Source organism: Dermacentor variabilis, chromosome 2, assembly GCF_050947875.1.
Source record: "Dermacentor variabilis isolate Ectoservices chromosome 2, ASM5094787v1, whole genome shotgun sequence".
NCBI lineage: Eukaryota > Metazoa > Arthropoda > Arachnida > Ixodida > Ixodidae > Dermacentor > Dermacentor variabilis.
In genome coordinates this window covers 248456105-248477375 of record NC_134569.1, presented here as the reverse complement: position 1 = coordinate 248477375, position 21271 = coordinate 248456105, and the positions used below count along the sequence as shown (strand labels likewise).

The window sequence follows — 21271 nt, the reverse complement described above, 5'->3', positions numbered from 1 at the left end:
GACAGAAGTACAACAATCGACAAATGACTAGTGCCATCGATGAGCCATTGGTGCTGCAAGCTTACGCTAAGGTTGTAGAAAGACAGGAGATTTAAACTGGTGATCCGGTGGACGATGCCAGCGATGACGAACATCCAGAGAAATGTGTGGTGTAATTCGAGGTCAATGGTAAGTAAATGAAGCCAGTGTGTCGCTATGGTAGAGACGTTAGCGGCGTGGAGAGGCTGTCCGCAAGGCTTCAAATGGCAATCATTGTGGAATAGGGGCACTACACTACCCACGGGCCCATGTTGATGAAGAAACATATGCCCGCAATCTTGTCTGTAATTGTGAGCAGGCGGCCAGCTTGAGGAGAGGGGTCATGTACGGCTATCAGCGATCCCTCCTGTTGTTTCACAACCAGGAACAAGGTGGCATACACTTCCTAGCACAATGTGCAAAATGCAGATCATACCAGCAGGTTCGCTGGAACTGAAGTCCCTTTATGAGCTTTTCTAAAAAAGCTAAGTAGCGAAAACGTTTGCGGTGCTGCCGACGCACTTTATTGGACAACGCCCACTTCCGACTGGGAGCTGTTTCCGCATGTTCTTCCTGGGCCACTCCAGCTACTGAGTTCGATGGCACTAGCACGCTTGTTTTCTCGCCTGTGCAGTTATGTCGGCTATAGATTTTCAGCGAAGGTGACTTCTCTATATCTGTCACTGTTTGCTGGAAGTCAGCATACCTTGCAAGACACTTCTTGCTGCCTGCTGCTACAGCAGCCGCTACCACCATCGCCAAAATGCGTGTTAGTAAGAAAAAGCACTGGAAAAAAAATGAGGTAGGGAGAAAAAGTGCATCAGAAAGAACATGGCGGCTGACGCGAGCTGCAAGGGAAAGCATGGTAGGAGAGGAGGAACTTGTCACTATTTGGCAAAGGCCAATCTAGGGACTTTAGCTGAAACAAAGGGGTCCTTGCCCGCGTGTCGTAGAGAAGATGACAAAGCACACGGATTTGAAGAGCACTGGCATCATCTGGGCTTGCGAAGTGAAGCAATGCAAGCTGTGAGGTCGTCAATGCGCACTTCAGCTGGGTGACCCTTGAGTGCTCAGGTGTAGTCACGACGATGGAAACTGAAGGAGCAGTAGCCTCATGGATCTTATCGGTGAAGTCAGCCAGGTGGTCTAGCATCATGTCATCAGCGGTGGCAAGGACAAGGCAAACAGCTTGGGGAAGTTGCTCCAGATATAGCTCTTTGGGCAGAGCAGTGTGGGTGTTGACATTACCTTCGCCCGAGAGCTACTGCATTTGATGCAGCATTTGGGAGGGGTGTCTGTCACCAAGTTCTTCACTGGTCAAGAGTTGTTGCAGGCAAGTGCATTCCAAAGGTACGGTACGCATCATGGGCTTGGCACGGCGAGGGCTTGATGTGCAGCACTGTTGCTAGGTTCAGACATGTTTTAGTCCTGGTTCACCACTGTAGAGCGCAAAAGGAAGAACTACCGACCCGTTAAGCTGCAGAGTTGATACTGGACCCTATGCCATCTGTATTTCCTACAGTGTTCTTGCTGTGAGCACCCCCTGGCATTGTAGCAGATGCGGGCGCTACAGCATCATCTAACATTGATCTAGCCCATGGGCGTCCCTAGTTGTCCTTGTTAAGAAGATGGATGGCAGCTGGCGCTTTTACGTCGATTACCAACATCTGAATAACATCACACGAAAAGACATCTACTTGCTGCAATGTGTGGGGATGCGTGACTCTCACGCCTCCCCTGAGATCTAGTTTTCCCGCATGGCTCGTCTCCTGCAGGGCGGCTTCGCCCGCCGCGTGGCCTGGCGCCCGCGGCGGTTGGAGTGGTACAAGCGCGGTGCGAGATGGTGCGAGCGTCGCGCTGCTGCGGGGTTACTCGGGCGCCGGGAGACAAGGCGCTCTGGCTGTTGGGTTCGAGACAGCAAGCGAGACGGTCGTGCCGCACGTGCAGCGACCCTCTTGCCCGGCGGGTCGGCGCACGGCGGGGACGTCTCCAGCGTGCGCGCCGACCCATGCTTCTGCGAGACCGCCTCGCGTGGCCGCCCTCGAATGCGCCACGATTCGCGTGACCATACACGCGAACGACCAGGCCTTGGGATCCAGCATGGGGCGAACATATTCGCTCGCTTCCGGTCGCGGTGAGTCGGACTTCTGGATTTGTCGCGCGCCCATCGGCATGTTTTGTGGATAGCAACTCGGCTAGCAGGCACTGATCTATGAAAGGTGCAATAAATGCCCTTGTGATTGTTTGCACTACTGTGTTGTCGTTCCTTTGTCTCAAGAGTACGGGTGTGAGAGACCTCACAAATGTGTTCATGACACCTTGGACTGCCTGCATGGAGCCAAGTATTTTCGTCCATAGACCTTCATTCTGAGTATTGGCAGCTCTCTGTAGATGACAGGGACCAAGAAAAGAGTGCTTTTGCAACACCGAACGAGTTTTATCAATCCAAAGTCATGCTGTTTCGCCTCTGTAATGCCCCGGCAATATTCGAATTAATGATGGTCTCCTTACTTTGCGGCTATAATTTGTCCACTTGTCTATCTTATTGTTTATTTACAGGGTGAAACGAGGTCCAGGAGGAAGCCACAGGCAAAGCCCAGATGGCGCAGAGTACCCCAAGATCATGCGCATGCACTCTACTTCTTCTTTCTCTGCCTCAGACGCGCAGTGCTGCGACATTTTCCCTGGGGGCAGACGAAGCTCTCTGAGCGAGCTAAAGGGACCTGTGATGGTATTGCTAGAGTCTGGCCAGATGAACAATTACTTGCCGTCACTTTGGTGACGACCTAGTTCACATCACTCAAGCGACTGAGTATAACAAATGGTCCCGTGTAAGTGGCGAGAAACTTGGAGTACAATCCCTTTTCGCGAACAGGTGTCCACAATTAAACATAGTAACCAGGAGTAAAGCTGATGGGGATATGCCACGCATCGTAGCGAATCTTGCTGTTGCCCTGTGAGGACAACATCCTAAGATATGCCAGTCGCTGCGCTTTTTCAGCATGACACAGAGTTTGGGCAATAGAAGGATCTTCTTGACACTATAAAGGTAGAATAGTGTCCAGAAAGCTCTGGGGAGCACGTGTGTACAGCAAAAAGAATGGCGCATATCCAGTAACTTCGTGCTTGGCACTATTGCACGCGTATGTTACAAAAGGTAAGACGCTGTCCCAATTTTTGTGGTCAGCAGTGACATACACTGATGACATGTTGGTAAGGGTTCGATTCGTTTGCTTCATGAGGCCATTGGTTTGTGGGTGGTAAGGTGTGGAATGATGATATGCAGAACCACAAAGCCGTAAAAGTTCTTCAACAACGTCGGCGGTGAATTGCCGTCCACATTCACTGATTACAACCCATGGAGTGCCATGACGGAGTGTGACCTGATGTAACAAAAATGGTGACATCTGCTGCAGTAGCAGACGGAAGTGCCACCGTTTACGTGTAGCGAGAAAGGTAATCTACGCATACTGTAGTCCAGCGGTAGCCAGCTGACGTCTTTGGAAGCGGACCGAGCAAGTCAATGCCGACTTTTTTGAAGGGTAATGTTGGTGGCCTAACCGGTTGCAAATCCCCTGCTGGAGCTGTCTTCGTTTGCTTGCGGCACTGGCAAAACAGTACAGCTGGCAACACACTGTTTCGTTTTCCAGAGCTTGGCCCCGAAAAATCTCTGGTGAAGTCGGTGTAGTGTGTGTGCGAAGCCAAGGTGCCCGGATGCGATATCATCATGCATGGAACGAAGGACAGCAGGGCACAGATTTTTGGGCACAACTAGAAACAATAGAGGACCATCAGCCAAGTAATTTTTTTTTTATACAGCAAACCATTATGAAAAGTAAATGGTGTTCCTGCTGGCTCACGTTCAGCTGCCCGCAGGGATTTCAAGGTAGGGTTGCCACGTTGCTCGCTCTCAAAGGTACTCAGGTGTGGAAAGTTAGAAGAGGTGGAAACTAGGTAGTCACCGAAGTCATCATGGTCAGCTTTAGTGTGCGGCGAAGGGAGACGGGATAGGCAATCAGCATCTGTGTGACCATCGTCCACTCTTGTAGTTAACGAAAAAGCTGTACTCTTGAAGGCGCAAAGCCTCCCGGGCCAACCGGCCAGACGGGTCACGCAGCCCAACAAGCCAACAGAGTGAATGATGGTCAGTCACTACCGTGAATGCCCGGCCATGTAGATGTGGACGGAACTTCTGATTGGCGAAGACGACTGCTAGACACTAGAGTTCAGTAACAGTGTAGTTTTTCTCCACTTTTGTAAGTGTCTGACTAGCATAGACAATGACATGCTGACGGCCAACATAGATCTGAACAAGCACAGCACCGAAACCCACACCACTGGTGTCAGTATGCAGCTCAGCTGATGCCTCCGGATCAAAATGCCACAGAACTGGTCCAGAAGTCAACAAAAATTTCAGCTGTTGAAATGTCGACTTGCAGTCAGCAGTCCGCAAGTATGGGGTGTCTTTGTGAAGGAGAGACGTCAGAGGAGAGGTAAGCTGTGCGAAATCCTTGATAAAGCGTCGGATATATGAGCAAAGGCCCAAAAATCTTCACAGATTTTTCACCGTGTGTGGCTGTTGGAAGTCGCAAACTGCTGCTATCTTTTCATTGTCTGGTCGTATGCCGTCTTTGTTGACCAAGGCTAGTACGAGGGCTTCAACATTTTTTCAAGTTTAATGTAAGGACAGTTTGCTGTTGGTCAAGAACGACCGACATAAGCTGATTGTGCTCGTGAAATGTCCGGCCGTAGATAATGACGCCGTCTAAATAGCACATGCAAATTTACCATTTGAGCCTGCAGAGAACGGTATCCATAAATCGCTCGAATATCGCTGGAGCATTGTATAAGCTAAAGGGCATAACATTGAACTCAAAGAGATGGTCATTTGTCACGAAGGTTGTCTTCTTGTCTGATGGGTGCATGGGAATTCGCCAATATCCTGACCGTAAATCAACACAAGAGAAATATGATGAGGAGTGGAGGCAGTCGAAGGCATCCTCTGTTCATGGTAGGGGGTACAAGTCTTTCTTTGTGACGGTGTTTAGGCGGCGATAGTCCACACAGAATCTCCATGAGTTGTCTTTTTTCTTGACTAGGATCACAGGAGCAGCCCAGGGGCTACACGATTCCTGGATCACTTCTTTCCGTAACATTTCCTTGATCTGCTTGGCGATGGCTTTTCTCTCTGAAGGTAAAACGCGATAAGGCTTCTGATGAATTGGCATCGCTTGCCCTGTATGGATGCGGTGTTGCATATGAGACACCGGTGGTATATAGGACGCTCGTTGGCCTTGAGCAAAATCAAAGACCGTGGCGTAGTGAGCAAGCGCTCCTTGAAGCAGACACTGCTCACTAGAAGACAGCAACTTGTTAATCATGCGCTTAAAATCAGCAGAATTATCATGGTTGGAATCGGGGTTGGATCTTTTATCGGCAGTTGACATTTCGACCTTTCCGACGCTGACAGTGGCTTGTTCATCAAAACTTGCCAGTTTAAGTCCTAGCGGCAATGTTACGGATTGGGTTGAAACATTCACTGTCCACAAACGAGTACAACCATCAGTGGTGACAATGAGGGAGCGAGAGACTATCATATTTTTCTTGAGCACATAGTTATAATCCTGCTCGGCTAAACCACAACATGAACCCGTATGGAGGTTAGAAGTGTTGACAGGTACAAACATTGCAGTCTGAGGGGCAAACACACATTTTCTGACACAGACAGAACGTCCGCGGCATCATTGGTGTTATCCGTCATTGAAGTTTGCTCGTTGCAGCAAAGAGAAATCGTGCCAGTGCCACAATCCAAAGTTGCCCCCTACTCGGGCAAGAAATCAATTCCTAAAATAATGTCATGCATTGTACGTGCTGTGGGGATGCGTGACTCTCACGCGTCCCCTGATATCTTGTTTTGCTGCATAGCTCCCGTCTCTCGCAGTGCGGCTTCGCCGCGTGGCCTGCGTGATGCCCGCGGCGGTCGATGTGGTTGGGGCGCAGTGCGAGAGATGTCGCGAGTGTTGCACTGCTAACGCCGCCTCACGGCAGGGTTACTTGGGGGTGCAGGGGAGAACACGCTGGGTCTTTGGTTCGCGGACGGCGAGCAGTGCGGACGTGCCACGCGTGCGCTGATCCATGGTCTACGAGACCGTCTCGTGAGGCCTCGTTCGAACGCGCCACCGTTCACGTGACCGTACGCGCGAACGATCAGGCGTTGGGATGCAGCATGGGGGCGAACATATTCGCTCGCTATCCGGTCGCGGTGGATCGGACTTCCTAGATTTGTCGCTCACCAATCGGCATGTTTTGGGGATAGCAACTCGGCTAGCAGGCATTGATCTATGAAAGGTGCAATAAATGCCCTTGTGATTGTTTGCACTACTGTGTTGTCGTTCCTTTGTCCCAAGAGCATGGGTGTGAGAACTCCACAGTGCAAGCACAGTAAATTCACTTCGAAATGTCTGGTCTCCTATCAACTGAAACAGAACAGACCCCAAGTGGGTGTAACGTTTCCCCGCCGGCTCTGCGAAAGGTAGCATTCCGATCCCAAGAAAGCACAACTTTTTGTCCAAGACGATTTTTTAAGGACAGGCTCATAACAGAAACTGCCGCCCCAGTATCAAATAAAGCAAAAGCACTTACATTGTCAACTAAAACACACAATTTGTTCTTAAACAATTTTGCACAAGGGGCTCTGCTCTATAATGCGGCCTCACCCCTGTCGGTCGCACCAGTTAGTTTCCCAGTGGTGGCGGTGACAACGAGCGACGACGAGAAGACGGAGAGCACCGTTGTCGTGTCTGTGGCGGTGTAAGGCTGCGCTCGGAAACGGAGGAGTCACTGCGGTTCATGCATCCCTGCTGCAGCCATTGGAAGGAACTAGGACACGGCCAGGGCTCGTCAGCAGGCCCGTGGGGTGTATAGGCTTTAAACCTTGGAGCATGCTGCTGGCAGCGGCGGCAATACCTAGCAATGCGTCTAGGCACACCACAGCTGTAGCAAATGCGAGAATCGCAGCTTGTTGCGGGTGACACCGATGGCATGGGTGTCAGAGGTAGAAATGAACTCTCAGGCTGGTTTTAGGAGGGAAGAGCCTGTGGAACAAATCGTTGTGGTGCATCTTGCCGGCATCCCAGACTTGTCAGTTGCAGTGGTAAGTTGCTGCTCTCCGGACGATCAGCATAGGTCCAGCGAGGCTCTTGGAAACCCTGACGTGCCCAGATGGCCAGAGGCACATGAGAGCGATCATCAAATGCACTCTGATGGCACACATTATCATCGTCAACAATTTCAAGGCATTCAAGCTCTTCTTTAACCACTTGCCGAATAACCAAGGAGATGTCATCATGGTATGAGACCGACACACTTGCAATAGTAGTGACATTGTCCAAGCATCCGAAGTTTGGTCCAATCCTTCTCATTTTCAGCACTTCAAACGCCCGGCAGTGTTTCTTCAAATCAGACGGAGTACTAAGATCTTCCTTCATTATAAGAAAATTACAAACATCTTCAGCGATTCCTTTAAGCAAATGTCATACTTTGTCTTCGTCTGTCATGGTGGCGCCGACAATTCCACATAATTTCAAAACAGTACAAAACAGTGTACAAGTTTCACCAGGTAACTGAAATCATCAGGAAAGCGTCTGCTCAGCCTTCTTTTCCTTAGAGATCGGGTCCCCGAAGCACTTGGTGAATTCTTTTACAAAATTATCCCAGCTTGTCAGAACGTTCTCATGGTTTTCAAACCGGAGGAGCGCGGTTCCAGCGAGAAAAAAAACCACATTATCGAGGTGCTTCGTAGTGCTCCAGTGGTTGTGGCGACTCACTCTGTTGTAGTGTTTCAGCTAGTTATCGACGTCTTCATTCGCCTGCCCTGAAAAGGTGGGTGGCTTTCACAGCAGTGTCAAGTAGCCAGCCTGCCTTGCTTGATTGCTGTCTGGTTCGCCGGAGGTGGGGTCGTCATTGCCTTCTCCGTAATCGACCATGTCCGCAGCTTGTGGTTGTAAACCGGCCAAGTGTCTACTCTATCGGACAGTTGGTAGAGCTGGGTCGTCCAGGATTTACCCCGCACCTCCACCAAAGATGATACGAAAGATGTAAGATGTTTTTTTGCAGGGTGAAACAAGGTCTGGGAGGAAGCCACAGGAAAGGCCCAGCCGGCGCAGAGTCCCAGAGATCATGTGCGCGCACTCTATTTGTCCTTTCTCTGCCTCAGTCACGCAGTGCTGCAACATTATTTAGACAATGTGATAGCTTTTTGCCCACATTTGCGAGTCACCTTATTTGACTGTCAGCCATTCTTGCTGTTTTCCCACGTGCCAGCCTGCAACTCAACTCATTCTAGTGCCACTTTGGATGTCGCCAGATTAGTGTTCTCAGCCACCTTGTCAGTGCCGCAGGAGTTCAATCTGAACCTGAAATGATTTGCGCCATGCAAGCTCTTTCGATATCGTCATCCACAGCAGATATCACAAACTTTATTGGACTGTGCTCCTATTTTCATTGCTTCATGAAGAACTTTGCCAATACCAACCACCCGCCCATCGACCTACTCAAAAAAGATGTTTCTGTCTCATAGGGCCCTGCACAAGCCAAAGCCTTCACTGCCTTTGTCTGCTTTCTAACAGCTCCCCCTTTGCTGGCTCACTACCACCCATCTACTGCTACTGAAATTCACATAGATGCCAGCAGCCATGGAATGGGAGCTGTTCTTGTTCAACAGCAGAACAAAGCACAGCACGTTAATTGCATATGCTAGCTGCCTTCTCTCGTCCACAGAACAGAAGTTCGTTATCACGGAACCAAGTGCCTGGCGTTGGTTTGGGCAGTAGCCAAATTCTGCCCTTAATTATTTGGCCATCCATTTTCTGTTTTCACTGATCACCAGCCCTGTGCTGGCTCTCATTGCTTAAAGACCCAACTGGGAAACTGGGTCGGTGGCACTGTAAATCTGGCTGTTTACCCAAGGACACCAACTGTTTCTCCCGGCACCTGGTCGACAGTACAGACCATGATGGCCATGACACTGATGCTTGCATCCTAGCCATTTGAAACTTGTGTGACATTCGCAATCAACAATGCTGTGATGATTCTTTAAGTCTCCTCATCGATTGCGTAGCTTCTGTGCATCCTCAACTCGCTATTAGCACATCCATACTCTGTAAAGGCATTCTGCTCCAATGCAACTTCTGCCGTGATGGCCCAGAACTTTGGCTTGTTCTACCACAACAGCTTCAGGCAGCAGTTCTTACGCAGCTGCATGGTGCACCCACTGCCGGCCACCTAGGTGTCTCTCGTACCTACGACCATGTACAACGACACTTTACTGGCCCGACCTGTATCGCTCTGTGTGCTGCTACGTTGCTGCATGTGCACTCTGTGTCAGCACCGCAAATGACCTGCTGTATTTTACCCACTGGATGCCTACACCCTATTGATGTCCCTTCCAAACCATTTTTTCACATTGGCATTGATCTCCTAGGCCCTTTTTCTACATCTAAAACTGGCAACAAGTACATCGCTGTCGTGACACATTGTGTTAAACAATCACACGAGCATTGCCGACAAGCTGTGCTTGTGGATTTCCTTCTGTATGATGTCATACTACATCACGGTGCACTCAAGCAGCTGCTCACTAATCGTGGCCGCACCTTCTGGTCCCGTGTTATCGAAGGACTTCGTTCCTGTTCTGCCGGGCACAAACTATCCACCACATATCACCCGCAGAGTGGACTAACTGAGCGGCCTAACCGGACACTGACGGATATGCTATCCCCGTATGTTTCTCCAGACCACAGTGACTAGGACAACACGTTACCCCTGCATGAACTTTGAATATAATTCGTCCCATCACGAGACCAGTGGTTTATGTCTATTTTATCTGCTGTTCAGCCGCCAGCCAACTTTGCCCTTCAACCCACTCCATCCACCCGCAACCAACATTTTAACCGAGTATGCCCGCAACATCTATGCACAGGCTCACACAGCTCGCCACATTGCCCACTCGCGGCTCACTGCCTCATAGGTTGCACAGAAGACGAGGTGTGATAGCCACCACCAGGACGTTCATTTCTCCCTGGGGTCTCTAGTTCTTCTCTGGATGCCATGCCACCGCATCGGCCTGTACTTCTCTCGTGTTACACAGGGCCTTGCAAGATCCTGTACCAATCTCAGTAATGTAAACTTCGAAGTATCCCCGCTGGAACATTGTTCATTGTCTGCCCCTGTGTACACTGATGTTGCCCACATGTATGGGCTCAAACCTTACTTCACTGTGATTTTGCCCCCATACACACTAGCGGCTTTCCAACTAGGGCATGATGTTATGGAGCAGTGGGGAATGGTGTGACCATGTACAAGGAAGACGGTTTGGCGAGGAGAGCGTGCAGCTGGTTTGAGCAGCCATATTGTGTATGGACCGTTGCAGCTAAATACACCTACGCTTCACTAATTCTGCCCTGTGGCAATATATGTGCAGTGTGCGCTTTCATCTGTTCTGCTGATTGACCTTCACGAGCTGACGATAGCCTGCAAAATCCATCTGCCTGTAAATCTAGGAAAACTCTTCTTTATATTGGAAAAAAACTGGAAAAAACTTCATGTGGAATAAAAGAGTGCCACAAAATGTGGTCAACTATTAAACCAAACATCTCATCTGATATTGAGTACAATATAACTTCATTACTTCTTCAGCTTCAGAGGGTAGAAGGCACTTGATCCTATTCAAGAGACATTCTACTGTTAAAAAAATATGGTCCAGACTGTCATATAGGACTGAGCCGTAATCAGTACCAGCATACTAATTTGGTGTTCACATACCAAACTGTGCATACTGATTCCTAGGTGCCTAAGTTACTAATAGCTTGCAACATTCTTGTTATGCAATGCTAGTAGACCCCCATGCATGCCCAGCATCTTGTTTTCTTGAACAAAAATTTGTAAGCATTAAACTTTGTGATATTCAACATTCGGCTTTGTTCAGCTTTTTTAAATTCATTTATTCATGCTTTCATTTATTTACCCTTAGAGGCCCTAGTGAGGCATTACATAAGGGAGGAGCAAGTACAAAGACCTTGTGCAAAATTGGAAGCACAAGACAATATAGGCAAAATGTCTTATCCAATATTCACTGCGAAATTTACTATTCGGTATTTGCACACCCCTAGTTTATTTATGTACTGAATAAACTGTGAATACTCCACACTTAACATTTTTTCCCGCTCTAACATTATTTTAAAAATACGTAAAATATATTTATTTTTTTTTAGCGCGATAGTATTAAGGGCCCTGTGTCACATAAAATCTGGTGTCAGTGTATTGCGTTGGATGGCGTTAAGCGAAAAATCATTCCAAACCACAAGCATGCAGGCCCTCGGCATGGCGCAGAGACGTTACTGAACTAATTGAATTCCTCAAAATAAGATGTGTCAGAAAAATAGTAAAGTACGACTTAACACATCCTACAGCAATTAGACTGTAATTTGAATACACCAGAAAAAATTCTGTAATGCAGAAACTCAAACATAAACCCCTTTCCCAGCGTTTCTACCATTCATAGAGCGGTGTGCTGCACTTGGTGCCTTGCAACACTACCATCCAGATGGCGCTCGCCTCCGGGCATCCGCAGCACATGCAAGAGGCTGCACTTTTTACCAGAAAGCTTGCCCACTCGCCTTCGTGAATAGCGTTCGCCGCCAGCGTTTCCCAGTAAACATTATGGTCACATAAGCTGCAGTTTCCGGGATGTGTAAGAAGCAGTTAGGGATCTTTGAATGCTGTAACGCTCCACTCTTAAAGGCGAAGCTTAAGTGTCCTTCAAATCTTTCTGTTGCTGAAAGAAGTCGTTCTGAAGATTTCAAAAACACAACTTAAAAAGAACTGACTATCACTAAGCTAATGCAAAGCAGCCAGGACACTCAAGTACTCACATGCACTTGCTGCAGACAATTGACAAGGCCTCCAGGAGGGATTCCTGACAGTTGAAAAAAAAAAAGAAATACCAAGGGCATTCGGTGATGTAGAGTGTACAAGTGATTCTAACATTCAAGCATAGAAAATGAGCATCAGTGAACACAGCGGAAACACATCAAGTAAGCTTGTGCATAACATCTGTGTGTGTACACTTGTATGTCTACACCGTTCATTCTATACACTGTGGGGGTTCTACTCTGTGTGCGGCTAGGGTTAAGAGCAAGCTCCAAATCTAGCCCCACACGGTCGTTCCGTGGTACTGCCCAACCTGTAGTGTAATCACAGCTATGTGGGGTCGAACGAATAAGGCAACCAGCGGCATCAACTGCAACAGTGTCTATTACTAGAAGCACTATAAAACACTCGCAGAGGGAATTCCTCTCTGTAATAAGTAATAAATAGGCTTGCCTCATTGCCTGGGATAGTCAGGCAAGCGGGATAGTCAGGCAAGTGGGATAGTCAGGCAAGCGCGGTCACTCATGGGTTGCAGCAGGTAATCCAGTCCGGCAGGTTAAGGGTCGGGTGTCAGAAAGAGAGGGTCTCTCCCGGTGGCACCCTTTTCTATTTTTTGCAAGGGGAATGTCCTGTTCGCCCGACCTCTCCTTTTCTCGCGAGCCGGATGGAGGGGTACATGCGTCATGAGAGGAACGGAGAAGGGCATGCAGTGCCTCTCTCCTGCGTCCGTGTTGGCTAGACGCGTCCACAGAGTGCGAACGGGACGACGAGAGTATGCGTGAGGAAATTGAAGCAGGCGCTCCCCGCAACACTTGAATATGTAAACTTTAAGGTGCGTGCATATCGAATAAGCTTTGCCATTCAATTCACATTTAATTTGAGAACTTACTACAGTAAAACCTCGTTAAACCATACCCGCTTAAACAGTAGTTTCGTTTTAAAAGTAGTAAAGTCAAATCCCTGACTCAGTGGCCATTGAACATAATGTGTTTTGTATCCACATAAACCGTACAGGCTTATTGCGCATGTTTAAGTTAATACATAGTGTTTCCACTTTTCGTCGCACAAACACGGCTGTGCTTCGTCTCCATCGGGTGGCCCGGCAGAACAACAAGCCTCAGAAATCGGCACAATGGCCTCCAAGCACCCGGTGCGTTTGCGCGTGAAGCCAATTCAACATCAACATCATTTCAGCGCTGTTTCAGAGAGCGCTGTGGCGTCGTGAAAGCGAGGACTCGCGTCACACCGAAGCTCGGATAAAAAAGACGCCGGGTGCTCAGCATAGAAGAAAAATTAGACATCTTTTGTGCTGCCGACGTGACACGAAGAAGTCGGCGCCGGCACGCGACATGGGTCTACTGTTGAATACGGTGTGTGGCACTTGGAATGCGAAGAAGTTGCTCGGCAGCGCTGCTGCGACTGCAAAGAGATGTCAGCTACGAGGTTCAACTTTTCGCCATCGTTGCCTCTACTGTTGCTGAAGTGTCGCCTAGCGACAGTGATAAGGGCGACACGGAAAGCGACAGCATGGGCAATGCAGGCCCAACAGTGGCAGAAGCTGCGCGTTACGTCAGCTTCATAAATGCAATTGTCGCGATGAGAACAGCACCCCGCAATAAAAAGGTGCCCCGCGACTTCTGCAACACTACCGCGCCTGTGCACGGAGAACATGCAATGCCAACGAGAAATCTGCCATCCGAGTGTTTGCCGAGAAGAGGGGGCTGGCTGAAAAGCTGGCTCACAGCTTCAGCAAGTTTGAGGCCACTGTCGTCACTACTAGGCCACTGCGGCATCAAATGAAAATAACACGTTTGTCGTGCAAAGTAAATAAATACTTCATATTTTTGCCCCTTTCATCGCACTCTCTCCGAGTTCTGTTTTTGACAGGTAAGTGGGCGATCTCATGCTATTTCGGTTAAGCAGTACTACCGTTTAGTATGTATTTTTTTTCTAGCTTTGGCAAACTACGGTTTAATGAGTTTTCATTGTATTAGAATTTGTCGAATACTCACTTCTGATTGAATACATCTATAAGGGATGACAATGCTTATTGGAGTATACAACTAGAAAAACAGATGCCTGTGGCAAACCATTTGGTTCACCACTGCACATGCAAATGACTTTGCCATTAACAATTTCACAAATAATCTATTTAATGAAACAATTGTTTTTTTTAAGCAATCTCAACCCGTTTGCATCCCATTAAAGCAATATGCAGCATTGCAGTATCATCCACTTGGCTCCTTCAACAAACAAAATGATGTGCCTGCACCTGGCAACATGCTGTGCTTCTGTTTCATTTATTTAGTTAATTGCGATGGTGCAACAGATATAATCAACTCTCATTAACAAGCTTCATAGTTGACTGGACCTCCAGCTTTGAATGAGATTACCGTATCTTCCAGTGTATAAGTTGCGGCTGTTTTCTGAAATTTTCATTGGTGCATCTTATACACCGGTGTGACCTATATACGTCTTATTCTTTTCTTTTTTAATTGTCGTTACAATCAGTTTGGGTGACATGGCCATGCAAAATGCACTGGGTTGTCTTCCTCTGACAGTTGCTATGGGTTGTGTGCGTGCTATGGAGGTACCGGGTTCTTCTTGTCATCCGAGTTGCAGAGCGTAGTGCGAGGACGAAGCAGCAACGCAAGTGGCGGCAGGCCGTGAGTCGACCGACTCTGAAGTCGTCGCATCTGCAGATCGTTTTCAAGATACGACGCACGCTGCTGCGCAAACTACCCAGTTGCTACCAGAGCACAAGCCGCCTCCCCTCCCGTGCTTCCCGCTCTCCACCCTTGTGGCTCACCATCGCCCGCTTTCACTTGCACATGCAGCATATATGGCACGTGGGGATGATGTTATCGCCCTTGGACTTTATATGGTACACTGCCTGACCACGACAGGTGAAATGCACCTGGAGTGTTCATATCATTGCTCGCGCACGTGAGTTGCATTCACGAAGTAAAACATCACTGTATTTTTTTTTTAATCGCTTACCGAATGAACGGGTGCATCTTATGTACCGGTGCTACTTATACATGCTTTTTTCTTTTTGGAAAAACTGCCGTTTTGAGGGGGGTGCGACTTATGTAAAGGTGTGAGTTATACATCAGAAATACAGTACCATGTCACAAGTAGTGTAAATAAGTTTCCTTTTTCCCCCGATTTTTTTGCAAGAGAGACTCTATACCACCTTTGTTTTCCACTTTGCTTAGAACTTAAAAAATATTTAGTATTTGTTTCTCAAACATTCATCTCCCATTCAATTAGTAACGTCACATATTCCTCCTATTAAATGCTCCTGCAACTAGCACAACGGGCGACGCACCACAGCACTGGTGCAGTGATGCTCTAGCGTTCTTTTACCAAACAAAATCAAGTGTTTTTCACACTGTCCTCCGTTATCATAAAAGCCAGCCATTTTCACCCTAGCATTGGTTTTCATTTGATTTTGACCATGTACACAAAGTTCAATAATGAAATTTCGGCTGCACTTTAGTAACAAAAATCCCCATTTGTGTTGTCTATATCTGAACAGAATGTGTAAACAGCCAGTTCAGTTTCACTGGCTGAATCATTTTCTTTAGAATCAGCACACAAACATAAAAACTGAAACAATGGGAATGTAATAACCTGCTCTGATGTCTTAATCTTTATTTATTTGTGCCATCATGTTTAGTGCTCCTATGTTAAGCCTGTTACACTAATACTAATCTTGATTCCCAGGAGATACTGGAACCAAAAGGTATATCATCTGTCACTTGTTTTCAATTACCATAAGGAGCCCTAATTAATGTAACCACTCCTTCCTCAGCCTTTAGATGTGCCATGAAAGCTACCTTCGCTTAGCCTAACCTTGCCCGTCCTTGACATCGAGTTGATCATTGGTGGCCTCTTGCTGGTTGAAATGAACAAGTTTGTGTGGACAAACCTAAAGGTGCCTTATCCCCTAGCAAACGAGAGCGTCTACCTTCTGCAGCTCAGTGACAAAGTGGGACAGAATCAGGACACTAAATAATGTAGAAAACAGATTCAAATATTAGCATTGAAGAGAAAACCACCACATATTGCTGATAAAGAATCAAAACATCAAACAGTGTGAGTAATAGACAGGAGGAGAAATGAACAGACAATCGCTAAAGTTGCCTATCGTTCAATGGCTGTCCACTTGTAGAACAGGGAGGCACCAATGCTAACACCTTGCAGTTGTTCAAAGAAAGATGAAATAAATAAAGAAGAGGGGCTAGCCAAAAAAAGTTTGGTTTGCTACCCTACAATGAGGGCAGGAAGGAAGGCAAACGTACAGAGCAGGTAGAGCAAAGGCACACAATGACAGCACAGGGTCACATGCAACACAATGAACACCATTTAAAGGCCAACAGCAACATAATTTTGGGGATAGCATAAACAGTCCACTTAAGATAATGCACGACGGAAAGGAACCTATGTGCAAAATTTGATTATTAAAATGATGGAAGCGTCACAAAAACCTTTAAACAAGAGCTGCTTTTGATACCGAAATGGAAAAAAAAAAAGAATCAACCATTACCGCTTGCAGGTGTGAAACATGACCTCCTTGGCATGACACCCGAGATCAGGTGCCACCCCAATGCTGGTATTTACGTCTTAGCCACTAACCACCAAGTGCAAGCGTCGGCTGCCTAGGTGTTGTTTAGAGGTTTGCAAATAAGACAACTACACAATTACTACCAGCCGTAATGCTTTGCCAAGATTGCTTCAGTGATACATACTAGTAATTTATAACCAAAGTATTTATAACCAAAGCAGTCAAACTGAGATTTCATTGCAGTCAGACTGTAAGGCTAAACGCTCTTTGTGCTGGCTTGTCCTCAAGAATTGTAGCATATTTTTGTCGCCCTCTGCTGTGATGGCATATGGGGTCGGTGTTACCACAGTTGCTGGCAAAAGAATGTGCGAGTCTACTGTTGATAATGTGCTCCTGCTAGTTCACTAAGAATTTTGTACCTGGTCCCTGACTTAATATACTAGCAGTGCCTCAAAAGCCAGGTTTCCTGCCCTTTTCTCAATTGTGGGAAGTCCCCCAACCTTTCCCTGCCAGGTGCGTCCCGGCAGCGCAGCCAGCAGAGATTGGATCACAGTCTCGGCTTGGCACCACTCGAGCGCAGCTCCGAGGGTGCGGGCCACGGAGCAGGTCACAGCTGCACCCTGGCGACGCAGGGACCAGACAGCACAGCCCAGGGCCTGGTTGACCAGCGCTAACAACTCGCTCAGGTAGAGGCGCACGCCAGACTCGGCTCCTGCATAAAACAAAATAATGTTAATGGCTGGTATGCATGCACGATGAATTAAAGGGAAACAGAAAGTCAGTTTAGATAGATACGGCAGCTTTGCAAAAGTCTATGCTATTTAGCTTCGCTGCGACAGGTAGATTATTAGGAGAGAAAATGAAGTTCAACATTCAACTTCTTGAATTTTATACCGGGGGCCAAGCGCCAGAACGTCATTGTGATGCTAGCCAGAATATGAAAAGCTAAGAAAATGTTTCTCAATCTTTTGTTTATCAAAATCATTTCAAGAAGGCCTTAGAGCACCTAAAACATTCCGGGACTGTAGTAGTAGTCTTTTGCCAGTGAGGGCACATTTTCATTACATTTTTGTAATGTAATGATCATTGCCTTTATTTATATCAGTATAATGCAGGATGCTGACTGTTTTCAAATGCTATGCAACTTTACCAGCATATGACAATCACATACGCTGTAATTATCTCGCACACGCACGTCAGTCATGCCATGTTAGCACGATCGACGGCATTCGCTTTCATGGCTTTTCTGTACTCCACACCTTCCTTAGTCTTCTGCCCCCAATGACAGTTTGAAAATTGTTTAGCTCTGCAACCATTGTTATTATGCAGCATCAGAAAAACCACCGGCTGTCGAGAAACATACAACCAGCACCGAGGCTTGGAAGACAACCCCACTTCATTCTCCTGGAATGCGTTTTTTGTGTGGTTCTTTAAGCAGTCAGAAAACAGAAAAAATAAAAATAAATGCAAGTCCTGGAAGGAAGCATGAACAGAAAGCAAGCACCACAGATGGGCATACCTTCAGAACACAAGATACAAAGTAGCTTCACCGCCTCAAAGAAAGGTAAACTGATTTTCTTATCTTACGCAAATCATGTCCTGATGTTTAATGATTTGCAAATATCGAAATTTTCGAATACGGATCGAATATGAATACTTAGCTTTAAATATTGAAACGAATATAAAATAATAATAATAATAATATGAACATACATTTGTTAGCAAGTTGGGGTAATTTATTATGTTGAAACATTGCAATTGCATTGTCTGTGTTAGTTCCCACTAGTTATACCTTCCAGCCTGTGCCTTACTGTACCGCATCAAATGCCGCAAACTCGGAGGCATTTGACACTGCTCCAGTCGTCATTCATCGCACTTGCTGCCATGCAATGAGCTCAGAATTGGGGGTGGCACAGAAAAAGAAAAGGAATAAGTGCACCTTTGCTGTTCGCAAACCCGTGCTTCCCGATAGTGAATGGCTGGTTTTCTCGCAAAGTTCAGGTGTTTAGTGGCTAAGTGTGCTTTACATGTGCAATTTCACTAACAGCATCAAATTATCTTAAAATTCAGCACAAAATCATCCCAATATTCTTATATTAGGTAGACAACAAAATTCTAAGAACCGGGTTCGCTCCCGAACAGCCACCAACATATTCGATTTGATTTGAATATTTGTATCCAACAGAATATTCGAAGTTGGCAGAGGGCTTGAAGCTTCCTACTTCAGTATTGCTGTGGGTTGGCCCAGTATTGCACTATCTCCGGGATCGGCCCATGGTTTTCACACACGCAGAACAAAAATGCACAAAATCCTAGCCATAAACAGCTTCGCTGTAAAAACATAAAAGCTGAAAAGAAAAGAAAAGGCAGATCTTGGAAGTGTCATCCTTGGAACATGCGAAGTGCACAGCTATCTGATACTGAAATGTGCACAATACAAGCTTGTAAATGATTCAGATATGAGCACTAAGCCAAAAGGACATGTCGAGAGAGCAAGGGAGAAGCAGCTGGAGAGGGCGTAGTGCGCCTCTCCCTTGTCTACACTGGCTCTCGACGTGTCCGCCATGTCCGACCGCGACAATTCAGAGGAAGATGGGCGCATGTGCTCCCCACGCCTCTTCCCCGTAAGAAAGCCCCCATATGTTGATGTAGGTACACCCGAGGGGTTCGGGCACCCGTTTGCTTAAGTTCCCGCCAAGGCTGGCGACCAAGGAAGCATTGCAGACGCCGGCTTGAGCGTCGGGCTGGCAGTTCTGTAGCCCTCAGCTGGCAGATACTTGATGCCGATTCAAAGACGCCTTGTCAATGGCACTGCTCGAGCTTGCAAGGTGGGATCGTAGTCTGGGCTTGAAGGTGGCTCTCCATGCTGTGCCTCAGGTGTCAGCTGCGCAAGCCGGGAGGTCGCCCGCTGGGCGCCGGCTAGTGGTTCATGTGGCTCCAAGGCCAGCGTAGTGCCATCAGTGCCGCAGGTGCGTCAGTTGTGCCTGTGAGTACTGCAGGCAGTTCGCACGGCCGTTGCTTGTTTCCTGCTTCTGGAAATTCAAATTGTCCACTGCACGTAACGACATTGTGATAAGCAGCATGACTGGCCGGATCCGGGAACACTGTAAATGCCTATCACAAAGAGAATAATTGCCAGCATCATCAACGATTCCCAGCACAGGGACTGGGAATCACCACACTGGCCTTCACAAGTCTTTGGTCAATGCACACACCGCTTGCAAATCCGTTGAAACATTCACGCCACATTCCTGTCGTGGGCTTGTGTGGTTGTTTGAAGACTGGAACGACTTGTCGTCCATACTCGGCGCTCTGCTGTTGCTAGACATTTGCTTCTGGCAGGAACTACCAAGGTACCAGCACGGCACGGCTGTGTGCTCACGCGGTATGCCGCATGACCGGGACTTATGAATGTTCCTCGCAGTCATCGGACTACGCAACTATAGCAGTCAGATCACTTCCACCTGCTACACAAATTGTAGCACGGCTATCGGCTCACTGTTTGGTTCTGGCTGCTCTCTCTCTTTGACTGCAGTTGAGGGAGGGTCCGATCTTCATCCCACTGCTAATCATGCGGCAAGTAACGTTTCAGATCACATACGTGTACTGGCCCACTGATTGGCTTTCCTTTCATGTTCTCGAGCCACTAAACAAGCAAGGAAACCTTCCCTCACACTTGATACAGGCTGGTCCACTTCGGTACCAGTGAGGCAGCGAACTGTTTGCTAGAATTGCTGAGAACGTGCTAGCGTCGAAGCACCAGATTGCCCACTTTGTAATAGATTTTCCGATGCGAGTGGTTGTACTGTGCCTTCCGTTGTGCCCTAGCACTGAGAAGATTACGGCATGCTTTGTGTAAAGCTTCCGTCATCTTGGCACGTAGGGGCATCGCGCATTCAGCTCGTGCTGCCGGCAAGCCTGGCATTCCACTGTAATCCGCGAGAACCCTATGCATTGGATTTGGCAGCCCTCTTCCCAGTTTGTGAGAACAAGGTGCATAACCAGTCGAGCAGTTCACTGTCAATCGCAATGCAAACCCGATCTCTGGAAGGTAGGTATCCCAGCCCTAATGCCTTTCAGAGAACGCAACAGCCGGGCAGTCGTCCGCCTCGAGGCTTCATACTTTGGCACACATGACACGAGTGGGCATAGAGAATCACGTCTCGTTTCATGCCTGGCCAGGTAGTAAGGTGACACAACCTAACATAAGTCTTGGGGTCGCTTGCGTGCCCAGTGATGCACGAGTCGTGAAAGCATTGAGGTAGCATACGATGAAGTCGTAACACTGCATAAGCAGTGCCAAATGCGCCAGGTGGCCAATTGGCTCGCTCAAGCACCTCCACCAAGTGAGAGCAATGTAGTGAGTCTCAATTTTGAATAACAATCCATCCACGTAATAGTCGAACTTTTGCAGGGCAAAAACTATTGTGAGGCACTTCTTCTCTGTCACCGAGTAGCACCTTTTTGCCGGCGTCAACGAATGGTTCGCGAACGCAACCGGTCAGAAAGTGCCCCTGTGCCCCTGAAGCAAAATGCACCTAAACCCAGATCGCTTGCATCTGTTTGGATTGCAAACTCCCTATTCAAGTCTGGCAGAGTCAACTCGGCCGTGTCATGAGGCCACGCAGTGCCACCTCCTGTTCTTGACCCCAAGTCCACCGTTCGTCTTTCCTCGAGAGCTTCATCAAAGGCGCTTGCACTGCCACGCAGTCTGAAATGAATTGGCGATAAAAGTTCACCAATCCCAGAAAGCATCTC

The 21271-nt window shown here is 47.7% G+C and overlaps 1 protein-coding gene across 2 annotated transcripts in view; it reads right to left on the bottom strand.

Annotated features, from left to right (window-relative positions):
- Positions 1–21271, bottom strand: part of LOC142573223 (proteasome adapter and scaffold protein ECM29-like) — a 297184-nt gene that overhangs the window by 57661 nt on the left and 218252 nt on the right. For both annotated transcript variants that reach the window (XM_075682816.1, XM_075682817.1), the window contains exons 23-24: positions 17014–17225; positions 11946–11989 (exon numbers count right to left, since the gene is read on the bottom strand). In XM_075682816.1, the coding sequence (XP_075538931.1) occupies positions 11946–11989; positions 17014–17225 (256 nt within the window). The remainder of the gene's footprint in view (positions 1–11945; positions 11990–17013; positions 17226–21271) is intronic.